This window comes from Lactuca saligna, chromosome 5, assembly GCF_052625555.1.
Source record: "Lactuca saligna cultivar CGN05327 chromosome 5, ASM5262555v1, whole genome shotgun sequence".
Taxonomy (NCBI): Eukaryota; Viridiplantae; Streptophyta; class Magnoliopsida; order Asterales; family Asteraceae; genus Lactuca; species Lactuca saligna.
This window is the reverse complement of record NC_136421.1, coordinates 107,156,477-107,168,856: the sequence shown is the minus strand read 5'-3', so window position 1 is coordinate 107,168,856 and position 12,380 is coordinate 107,156,477. Positions and strand designations below refer to the sequence as shown.

Sequence of the window (12,380 nt, the reverse complement as noted above, 5' to 3'; positions counted from 1 at the left end):
TTGGGAAGGTTGAGAATGGTTTTGTTGGAATCCAAAAAAATTTTTGTTTTTATAACCATTGTTATGATTGTTGTAACCTTGATTTTGGAGGCCTTTGTTTTGATTCTGAAACTGTTGTTTGGATTATTATTATGACCTGTGTTGGGATTGTTTTGAAATCCCTAGTTTTGAAAACCTTTGTTTGAGTTGTTATGGAAGGAAGGTCTTTGAGAATTTTGTCCAAAGTAAGGTTTAGGTTGAAAACCTGAGTTGTTTTGTCCAAAAGGTGGTATGTTTTTAAAGTTTGGTTTGAAATTTGATTGACCATGATTTGGGAGAAATCTCTGGAGATTTGTGTTTACAACCAATGCACACAGTTGTTGATAGTCTGCTTCATCATTCGAATCGAACATATCAAAACAATTATTTACAAAGGCTTGGTTTTGAAAAGATGTAGTCTTATTAAAATGATTAAGGTTTTGATCATTGAAAGGTGTTTGGTTTTGCGAAGATGTGGACACAAGAGAAAGTGGTCCTCCAAAAGTTGTAATTGTTGGTGGGTCAATCGAGGATTCATACAATTGAAGTTCTTCATACAAATTGTACAAAGTTTCAATATGAATAGTTGGATTTCCCTGAATAATGAGTTTAACCATTTTCTAGCTTTCGAAAAGATTGTTTAAAAAACTTGAGATTTATCTCGTGTTGTGTCTTTTTGATACCCAAATTATTCATTTTTAACCATAATAAAATTGAACCTATCGTGTGCATCATGGATGGTTTCTGATGAAAGCATTTTGAAATTAACAAATGGATGGTTTCTGATGAAAGCATTTTGAAATTAACGAATGCATTCAAAACAGATGTTCTTTTGTTTCCGATAATTCTTTTATTTCCACAAAAACAAATTTTCAAACTTTCCCATATTTGATTTGTTGTTAGCAGTATAATGTTATCCATTCGACTTAGAATACTGTGCGGTATTTCAGACACCTGTTCCTTTTTGGCTTGGAGTTCCAAATTTCTTCTGATTTCAGCTTGAGTGACTTGATTTGTAGCAAGAGTAGACATATTTTTTCTGGAGTAATATATGTTCCTTCTATATATTTCTAGACATCGTCATTTATGGTGTTAAGATGAAGATTCATATGGCCAACCCACGAATTATACTCTTCGGGAATAAGTATGGGTGCCCGTGAACCAGATCCTAACCTATTAGCAATAGAGATAGAGTTCATGTTAAAGTAATTAGCAGGATACGTTTTTCTGATATATATATATATATATATATATATATATATATATATATATATATATATATATAACTTTTTAATTTTTTTAAAGGATTTTGAACAAGTGACATTAAATTGAAAATTTTAAAGAAAAGCTTATGGAAGGTTTTTATAAATGCCAACCAAAAGTTTTCGAAAAAAAATTCAAAAGTAAATCACACAAGCTCTGATACCAATTGATGAAAATATATTATTTGATCACCACGAATAAAGGCTCGGATACGAGTTACTGTATGACAGACATATATAAATTAAAGAGATAAGATGCATATATATAAAGAATAAGAATTGTGGAATAAATATAAACTGGAAAGCTATAAATGATTGAAAGCTATAATAATATAAATAACTATATTTATATGATGTAAAGCTATAAATAATATAAATGACTATATTTAAATGTCGTTAAGCTATAGATAATATAAATGACTGTAATTAAATGACATAAAGCTATAATAAAATATATACTTATATACATATATATCAAGTAGATTCGTCAATAATTTGACTGAACGAGTTTAGAACTGTACTGATGGAAAAACTGGTCTATATTTGGACTTATGGAACGACTGGTCGATAGTTGGATTGATGGAACAAACTGGTGGATAGTTGGACTAATTGAATGACTAGTCGATAGCTGGACCGAATCTAAATAGACTTTGTTCCTATTTGTTCAAAGTTCAATCCAATATTTGATAAGTAACAAAAAGTTCTTCCAAAGTTCGGTTTTATGTAAAACAGGTTGTTTACATAATAGTACAAAATACACGGGTTTATGTATTTCTATTTAAGGTAATTCTGAGTAAAGACATGTACACGGGTCGTGTAAACGAAAGGGTAAGTGACACGTGTCATGTAGGAGTGTTTAGTCTTGAAAAGTTAATGAAAACGGGTACATGAGTCGTTTAGGATAAGGCATAAGTGACACAGGTCGTGTAGGAGGGTTTAGAAGGCCTCCTAGGTCAAAATCCTGAACACGGGCCATGTTTATTTAGGCAAAAACAACATGGGTCGTGTTCGTTCGGATCCGTTGCATACACATATCAAAAACCCTCAATTTTCGGAAAATCTCTTCGTATACCCAATCCTCTCTCGCGTCTCTTTGGGGTTTTCCATGGTAAGAATCGTCCACAAAAATTCCTAGACGTAGGTAAGCTTCTACTGAATTTTTGGTGGAAATCTCTCTAATAGTATCTTGGTTGTGTTGTGCCCAGTTCTCTTCATTTCTGACTTGAAGATTTTGAACTTCGAGAACAGAAATCTCTCTGGATACACAATACTCTCTCATGTCTCTTTGGGGTTTCCCTTTGGTACAATCGTGCAAAAAAATTCCTAGATGTAGGTAAAGTTCTGAAGAATTTGTGGTGAAAATATCCCTACTCGTATTTTGGCTGTCTTATGCCCAGTTTTTTATTTTCTAACATGCATATTCTGATCTCGAAAATAGCAAGGTGGTGATGGTTGAGGTGATTTAAAATGGTTTTTGGATAAGGTTTAAGGAGGGTATTTGGAGGGTCTTTGCAGAGTATTTTGAGATTGGAAGAAGGTTGATATAAGGTTGATATAAGGTGGTGATGGTGGTGAATGTTTATGAAGGTGATGATGTTTGATGGGTTGAAGATGAACACCTTGAGTTTCAATGAAGATGATGAAGATGGTTTATGGTGTTCTTCATTTTTCTTGTTGTTGATCTTGGTGTTCTTGATTTTCTCCATGGATGAAGATGAAGATGGTGTATGTTTTACAAAACAAAATTCACAAGAAAACTGACTCTCCTTCTTTCTTCTATTCTCTCCAACACGTACACACACTACATATACATGTATTTATATACATATGAAACAAATATCTTCTAGTGAACTCGAGTTTTAGTTGAAAGGAAAGCTGGTGATGCAAGTTGTAGTAGGAGTAGGAAAAAAAAAACGTGGCTTGGGTTTTCCTTCTTCATTTCCTTGACTTTTCCACACACACATTCATATATAATACATACATACATACATACATACATACATACATACATACATACATACATACATATATATATATATATATATATATATATATATATATGTTGAAATTGTTCAGTCGCACATCTAAATTTTCTTGTCTATGTGTTTTCCGTCATTCGGGTATTTTTGTATTTCACATTTAAGCACGAATTCATGCAACCTGAAATAACTGATTATATTTGTTAGATAACATAAAAATAGTTCGTCTTATTTCAGTGATGGTCACATACAAAACTATTTTCAACAAAACCATTAACTGAAATAACATATATGATCAATAGAATCTCATAGATGTTCAAACAAAAATAATATTTGTACATCTTCAATCAAATTCCAAATATATTCTTCCATGGCTACGATTCTTCTTCTTTTCCTGTTCTTCCATGGCTCTAATATCCCTTTATGTCTTCCCCATCTTCAAATAGGCCTCTAAATTGAACCCTAACAAAATCCATCCACCTTTAAATTACCTAAAAATCGAGTCGTAAAAAGATTCACTATAGATTATAAATCAAGAACAAAAATGATTGTAAGTCCCAAAAATTTGTTTGATGTATCAATCAGATCCACTTGATGGTGCGGATATGCAAAACAAAATGGAGAAGAAGAAGAAGAACTTGATGAATCTCTATGAATTTATGAATATTCAATGATACTCCATACACACACTTGACCATGAACTCTCTTTTTCCATCTGACATTTACTGATACTGTTTATAGGGAACAGTAGTCGTAAACACGTTTACAACCGTAAACACATTTACAACCGTAAACGCGTTCACAACCGTAAACGTCACAAGGACCGTAAACCCAAGGTTGTTTTCGATCCTAGACCGAAAACTACAATTGCCTAGAAAAGTAAAGTATAGACCATATTTTAGACCCAAAAATATCCCCTTTGCTTTATAACTTTCTTTTCTTTTGACCCAACAAACTCCCCTTAAAAATGTAGTTGACTTTTCTTGTCAATGTTCATTTGGAGCTTGGCTTCAGCTTTTTGTCTTCTATTTCTTCACAACTTCAAGATGAACAACTGAATCTTCTAGGTGAATGACTTCATCTTGATGAAATGGGCTTTTCTTTAAAATTTGACTTTGCACGCATGTTGGATGTGGAGGCTTCTTGTATGGATTCTTGGAAATCTACGCTTTCAGCTTGAGAATCTTTAGAGAGAATATTAGAGAGAACGAATATTCTGGATCACCTCAGCATGTACATAGATAGAAGCAAAATTGATTGAGGAGGTTTCAATGCAATTTGTCACATTATCTTCAAGTACAACTTCACCTTGCTTCTAGGGTTGAAAGTTTGAATGTTGAAAGAATAATCTTCATTTCTTGTTCCTTGAATGAGCGACACAACCTCCTTGATCCTCTTCTTCCTTTGAGTTCTTCTTGATTCTTTACCTCCTTTGAATTCTCTTTCTAAGACAAACAAAAGTAAAAATAGAAACAAAACTAAAATAAACTTAGCACATGAATTTTTTTTTTTTTTGGATTTTCATATTTTCCGAAAAAGAAATAAAAATAGAAATTAAAATATTTTGTATTTTCTTGAATTTCATGAATTTTTTTAATTCTCTCCCCCTTAAATTTGTGCATAGAGGAGAACTATGAACAAATTTACCAAAAACAAAAATAATAACTAAATTTAAGACTAATTTGGGATCAAAGTTGTCAAGCAATTCAATATCGTTTATCAGCACACGCCTGCATGTTTAGATCTGGTCAACCACCTGTATTGTTGTCCACTTAAACACAAAGAATATTAATTTTTTTGAAATATTATAAGTGACAAGTCATGGCACTTATATTTCTAAATAATATTCCTAGAAGGACCTATATTTCTAAATAATATTCCTAGAAGGACCATTTAGATGTACTAAAACGTGTTTCCCACTTCCTGATATACCCCGGTAATCAAGAACATCCAAAGAACTATTTAGTTTAGGTGAGTAGACAATCATTAAAAGAGAATTCAGATTTAGAAGTGCATGAGTCGTATACCCAGGTCAGATCTCTTCCAATCACGCAGAGGGAACAACATATATCTAACTTGAATAGAGGGATTGAGAGGTAGAATGTTGCATATGCTATGTTCCAGGTCGGATCATTTCAATCACGCAAAGGAAACAATATATGACTAACAGATAGAAAGAATATCATATAGAAGAATATGCATAGAGATAGAGTTGCATATGTTGCAATCCAGGTCAGATCTCTTCCAATCACATAGAGGAAGCAACATATGACTGACAGATAGAAAGCAAGAAAATAATTTCCTACAAACCTACTTTATTAGATTCCCCTAGTCGCCCTATCAATACCAGAATTAAGGACATGAGTCCATATATCGTGGAAATGTTAAACCACAGTTCTAGATACATATTACTTTAGTGTATCCTATAGGTTCCCATGTTTATCTCACTGCTCAATCTACCCGAACGTCGTATTGTCAGTCCAAACGGAACTATCCAAGTCTACACTATCAAGTCCTTTCATTTTCAAACTACGTTTAGTCCAGCCCTTTTAAACCCTTCGTGCTACCAATGCATTGAACACAGAGCCTAAACAATTTAGCTTCAGTGCATTACATGAATATCAAATTGCCATTTAGCACTAGACTTCATATCACTTCCCAAATAAGCACCTACACACTAACAATGATGAGAACATATTTTTTTGTGTTTTTTTTTCTTAATTAATTTTTGTATTTTGATCTCCCCCTTAATTTGAGCAAAGGGAAGAAATAAAAATAAAAGTGCAGAATTAAAAGAAATTTGTCTTTGAAACGACTCATTTTAAGAAAAACTTAGGAGTATTGAGAAGAAAACTCAAATCGTAATTCACAAATGGAAGTTGTATCCAAATGATCTGAGAATTACACACATACTTCAATCTTTGAATAGATCAGGAAATTATTCACATCGTTAAGCACAAACCCCATTTATGATTCTCTTCCTTCTTCCTTTCCCGCAAAGGACACATACCCTCAATTTAAGATCTAAGTGTTGTACAGTTGAGAGATGTCTCCTATCAACTGCCAAGAATAGCCACTATCAACAAACCAAAGTCTGTTGATATGCGTCCATAGCTGCTCCGACACTGAGCGGGATCAGTTGGTCTTTGGAACCCAATCCATTTTGAAACTGGGTTGACCTTTGCCATCTACACACGGTACTCTCTCCCAAGACATATCCTGCTTATCACAATCAGAAATGAAGAAATACTAGAATCATTAGAAAATTTGGGAGAGTGAACCTTTGGTACCCATCTATAGTTGGGTTTAACCCATTATTGTTTGATCGGATGGGTGACTTAGTATTCGCTTTTGAACTTGAGGTCGACTGTCGAGATGTCTTTGACCTAACTGGTCTTGGCTTCACATGAGCATTTCTTGAGTTTGGATTCATGGCCGACATTCCCTTCTTGACCTTGGGAGTTGGATTCTTGGACTTTTTCGCGTTCCACTCATAATTTTGCGATTTTGACCTCAAATGATTTCCTTTGGAGAATCTCCCTCCTGGCACGTGCTGCCATCCTTGTGCGTAGTAGGGAACGTATGCGTGAGTTGGACAATTTATGGCAATGTGTCCAGGTGTTCCATAATGAAAAGATGTTTATTTCTTCACGTAGGAATTGTTTCTGCTTGCCCCTGGTGGCGTGCCATTTCATTGTCTCTAATTGTTCCTACAAGCACACTTGCATCTGGCACTTTGTTTCGCTTGTTTTGGTAGCTTGTATTTACCAACAATAGGTTTACAAGTAACTGAGTTAGAAGCAACAAATTCTGAGATCAAGGAGTCATTGGTTTGACAATCATCAGAATTTGCAGAACTAGAATTAGTTTTGTTCTCCTTGTCCTCATCCTCTACTACTTTACCTGCACATAAAGTAGGAGCATCAGAAACATTCACCTTAATAACCTCAGTAGGCCCAAATGGTTTAGTCTTAATTGAAGTTGGGACATGGGTTTGGCCAAACTGAGTAGGTGTCTCTTCATTGTTGGTCTCAAGGGGTCAGTTATAGTTGTCATTAAAGGGAGGTGGAACATTGTGATACCATAGACCCTTGGTTTGATTATCTTTGAATTTTAATTGTTTTTCTATCATGGAAGCAACTACCTCACTTGACACATCAAACTTCTTAAAGTTGAATTCAACATCATTATATTTAGCTTTTAATGCATCAAGTTCGGTAGTCAAGTTAGTAAGTTGTTCCTTAACATATCTATAATTTGTACATTTGTTGCTATATTCCTCTTGAAGTTTTCTAAAGTCCTTGGTTTTGGCCTCTAGTTGTGCTTTTAAGGGTTTTTGACCTTTCTTAAGGGTATATCCTTCATATTTATGGTCATCATTTTCTCTTTTTAATAAATCGATTTGATCTCGAAGAAATTTAATAGTAGTTTCACAGGATTGAGAGCCTGAAACTTCATTAACCAGGATGTTTGCGGAACTCATTGTTTAGCAAAATGCCCTTTGACTATAAACCTCAAAACTCAACCTTAAAAATCAAGTTTAAAAAGTCAAACATAAAAGTCAAACTCGAAAAATCAAACGTAAAAGTCAAACCGAAAAGCTAAAAGTGAAAATTTGAAGGTTAAATGGGAAAGCCAAAGTTAAAGTCAAAGGTCAAACTTGAAAGTAAAAGTCAAGGTTATGGGTAGAAAATGAAATTTTAAAATTTTAAAAAAATTGATTTTTGGGCTAAAAGTGTCAAAATTCCGAAAATAAGGTCGAAATTGTGAGGCCATATGAACTAAACCAGGAAGACGTATAATATGTGACTTGCTAGATGGATTGGTAAGGGCATGGGTTGTGTCTGCGTGAGACCCGGGTTAGAATCTTGCTACATCCCGGATTTTTGATATATTCGTTACTGGCCGCGAATGCGAAGGCTGGATCCGAACACATGTGTTGGGTTGAAAACCTGCTGGCCGAGAACGCTGCTTCGAAAACGGATATCGGCGGTAAACACCGCTAAACGCAAACCTCGTTATCGGTTGTAAACGCTTCGAAAACACTAGGTGCTGACCCAAAATTGTCGCTACCCCCTCGCTGGTTACAACCAAAAACAACGTTTTTTTTTTTTTTCACAATTTTAGCTCCAAAACTCAATCAAAAAGCCATTTTTATGAAAAACAAAAAGAACAAACCCCTAATATTTTGTCAAAAAAATATTCAAAAACGCAAAATCCTTCAATAAAAAGTGAAAAAACGCTCCAAAACTTACCAAAAAGATTGATACAATCCAAGCTCTGATATCAACTGTATGTCCAAAAAATTATTTTGATGTATCAATCAGATCCACTTGATGGTGCGAAAACCCAATCAAGTAGAAGAAGAAGAAGAAGAAGAAGAAGAAGAAGAAGAAGAAGAAGAAGAAGAACTTGATGAATCTTTATGAATTGATGAATATTCAATGATGCTTCATACACATGAGATTCACACATACACTCTTCTTCTCTCTACTTTCTTTGTCTAAAACACCTTGATTTACACACACTTGACGATAAACTCTTTTTTTCCATCTGACATCTACTGACACTATTTATAGGGAACAATAGTTGTAAACGCATTTACAACCGTAAACGCGTTTACAACCATAAACGTCACCTGGACCGTAAACCCAAGGCTCTTTTCGATCCTAGAGCGAAAACTACAATTGCCGAGAAAAGTAAAGTATAAACCATATTTTAGACCCAACAGTGGTGGAAAGTATAAGAAAGTCGGTTGATTTTTAAATCATGGCTGGAAAAAAAAATTAAAAACAAATATTAGTGATGTAAACTCACTTGCTAAGCTTGATGACAAATGAAGAACAAAAATGGTGGAAAGTATATGAACAAAAATGGTATAACGGAGGCTCGGAACTGTTGTAATCAAGTTTGTTTTACCCAAGTCCGCCATGGTTGCAATCGTCGTTGCAATACATATCGATTTCTGAAGAGAAATCTCGAATGAACAACAGGAGCCATCCGGAGTGCCCAGCCAAGATACAGATCAGGTTACCAAATTCTGATTTTGCTCATTCAACATTTCATTGTCAACACCACCACCATCAAGAAGTTGACAGAAAACAGTCTCAATTTTGAAGATCCAAATTATCAACAACAAAACAATAAATGGGTTAAAGCTTGAGAACGATGGAGTGATGGGTTGGGAAGAACACAATTTTCAATTTATGTTTATTGAAGCAACTCAACTATAGAAGAATGTCAAAGAAATGGGGAAAATGAGTATGTGCAAGATGAATGCCCAAAAAAAAACACAGTATTCTTTTAAATTTTAGTTTTTTTTAAAAAGTCAAATAAGTTCATTGTAACCGGTAAAACCGACTTTAAATGTGTTCTATCCCTTTATTACCGGGTAAAACATAAGTTACGTCCTTAGAATGCAAAAAATAGTTACAATAGATCATTTAAAGCAATGTACTAAAATTTATTTAACTACAGTAACTATAACCCAACCCGCCCAACCCGTGACATAATATGTTCAGGAGACAAACCATCATATACAAAGGCTGCTTGTTGGTTGTTTGTTGCAAATAATATACAAACCCAACCCGCCCAACCCCATGTATTGACGTTGACTTTGATTTTCACAAGATCCGAAATTTTTTCTCCTTGCTCAAAATGAGTTCATACAATCTACCAGCACCTTCGGTTTCATCGGGGGATTTTACAAGATTGAAACCAGACTTTCCGGATCAGGGTCAACCATTGGCGGCCGGTGAATATGCAAATGAAGCACCGGTGGAGATGTATAATGAATTATCCGTCCAACCTCCACAACATACAGATCTACGTCAAGTTACGAGATCTATTAATGGACTTCCAGGTGCGACTCGTAACAGGGATCGGGACGAAAGAAGTGGCTGTAGTGGCAGTTTTTCTGGTTTTATTCGCCAGAGAAATTCTTCATATGGCATCGGCCATCCATCTACCGATGAGAAAGCCCACGGACGCACATACTTTGATCAACAAGATCCAACTGACAACAACGAATCATCCACTAGTATTCTGTACTTCGAACTAACAAAACTGACTCCATTTTGTCATTTTACGCAATGCCTATGCAACTAACAATAACCGTGTTTTTTTTTTTTTTAAATTAATCGAGTTTTCCTGTTGAAATGCATTCGAACAGGGGCTTAAAAGGAGAGCATACAGTGAAGCAATTACGTCTATCAAATGCCCTCAAAGTACGTGAAACCACAACAATTTATGAAGTCTGCCGTCTAATGACTGCTCGAAGCACTGATGCTGTTTTACTTACCAACTCAAATGAGTTACTCAGTGGAATATTGACAGGCAAGGTTTGTCATGAATCTTCACACACATTTTATTATCAACCTAACACCTTACAGAACGGTTATTGTTCATAAAGTTTCAACAAATTTTTATGTCTTACTTTTATTAATTTTCTTTTTGCTGTGTTTAAAGGATATTGTAAGAAGAGTTGTTGCTGCTGAGATTGATTATGTGAACACACCTGTCTCGAAGGTGATGACAAAGGACCCACAATATGTACTCTGAGACGTTGGTTGTGGAAGCCCTGAAAAAGATGCTGCAAGGTTTGTAACAATTATGAAAAATTTCTGGTTAGTTTTTGTTGAACCTTGTAACTAAGCGATTAAACTAAATTATGCAAGCATGCAGGGAAATTTGGACACTTGCCTGTTGTAGAGAATGGCGAGGTTATTGGGCTACTTGACATGGCAGCTACTGTTGAAGGTTTAAATTTAATATAGAGAATGTTAGATTGATTATAAAGTGGCAACTTAATGATTAGTACGTATTGATTTCTGACTGTTTACATTTGAACCTGTGTTGTATGTTGTTGACGTAAGAAATTATGAATAAACAAATAAGATAACATCTATATTTGTCTTCATTGGATGTTGGGGTTGAAAGACACTTTTCTTTGGAGTTGGAACAAAGGAATGAGGTTACACACTTAATATTACAAGAAAAACAACCCTAAGGGGTCACTCTAAGTATTACTCTTCGTTTTGTAGTACTACATACCATTGTCAAAAAGGTGGCTATGAGAAATTTCATACAAGTAACAAGTTGGGTTTAATTTGAACTCACATTCTCCCCATTAAACCAAATTTGGCTCCAGATTCGTCACACTGATCATGTTTCCAATTTCAACGTGCTTCACATAAGCTAAAGACTTGGTAAATATGTCTGCTTCTTGATCCTGTGAATTGACATATTCTTCTATAATTTTCCCACATTCAACACATTCTCGTATGAAATTAAAAATAAATGTCAATGTGTTTCCTTCAATCATGGAACACATGATTTTTTTCATCAAAGTAATTGCTAACTTGTTATTGACATACACAATGATAGGCATGATATGATATCCTGTGAGCTCCTTCACGAGATTTACAAGCCAAATGGCTTGACATGTCGCTATTGAAGTTTCCATGAACTTAGCTTCACAAATGGACAAAGCAACAATCTTATGCTTTTGAGATTGCCAAGTGATTGCATTGCTTCCAAGATAGAAAATTATCGCACTCGTGCTTTTGCTATCAACGGGGTCACCTTCAAGATCACTATTCGAATAATTAACCAAGTCTTCAATTTCACGACCTTTTCCATAGTCAATGTGTAACGTCCCAAAAATATAGAGTATTTTTTTTTAAATATACCATAAGCCTTCAAATACCATTTACTCAAAAGGTAATAAGAGTACTAAGTTATTGTTTCGAAACATCGGAGGTGCAAATCATAAAATCAAATAGTTTGGAATCTCCATTGGATGCGATGCAATCAAACTTGACTCTTTATTTGCTACCAAAAGTACCTGAACAATTTAAACATAAAAACCATAACACACAAAAATTAGTAAGTTCCCCAAAATACCACATATCGTACATATACGGACCTATTTCAGCCAAGGGGAACGACCTGACTGTCTATTTCAACCAATGACATATTTCAGCCTTGTAAATGTCATGACACAACCATATTCTTATAGTTACTATTGTTGCTACATCACAACTATAGTCTATCTTGCAATGATCAACCGTGGTCATCCATGCAAGTCACAAAGACAAATAAACATACAATGATACCTAGT

The 12,380-nt window shown here is 34.7% G+C and overlaps 1 protein-coding gene across 1 annotated transcript; it reads left to right on the top strand.

Moving 5' to 3' along the window:
* The first annotated feature begins 9,845 nt into the window (after window positions 1-9,845).
* LOC144997545 (uncharacterized) lies at window positions 9,846-11,167 on the top strand. The gene is made up of 4 exons (XM_078957443.1): window positions 9,846-10,305; window positions 10,431-10,599; window positions 10,727-10,857; window positions 10,943-11,167. The coding sequence occupies exons 1-3, from the start codon at window positions 9,917-9,919 to the stop codon at window positions 10,817-10,819; spliced, it is 651 nt and encodes a 216-aa protein (XP_078813569.1). The 5' UTR covers window positions 9,846-9,916; the 3' UTR covers window positions 10,820-10,857; window positions 10,943-11,167.
* Window positions 11,168-12,380: the final 1,213 nt, after the last annotated feature.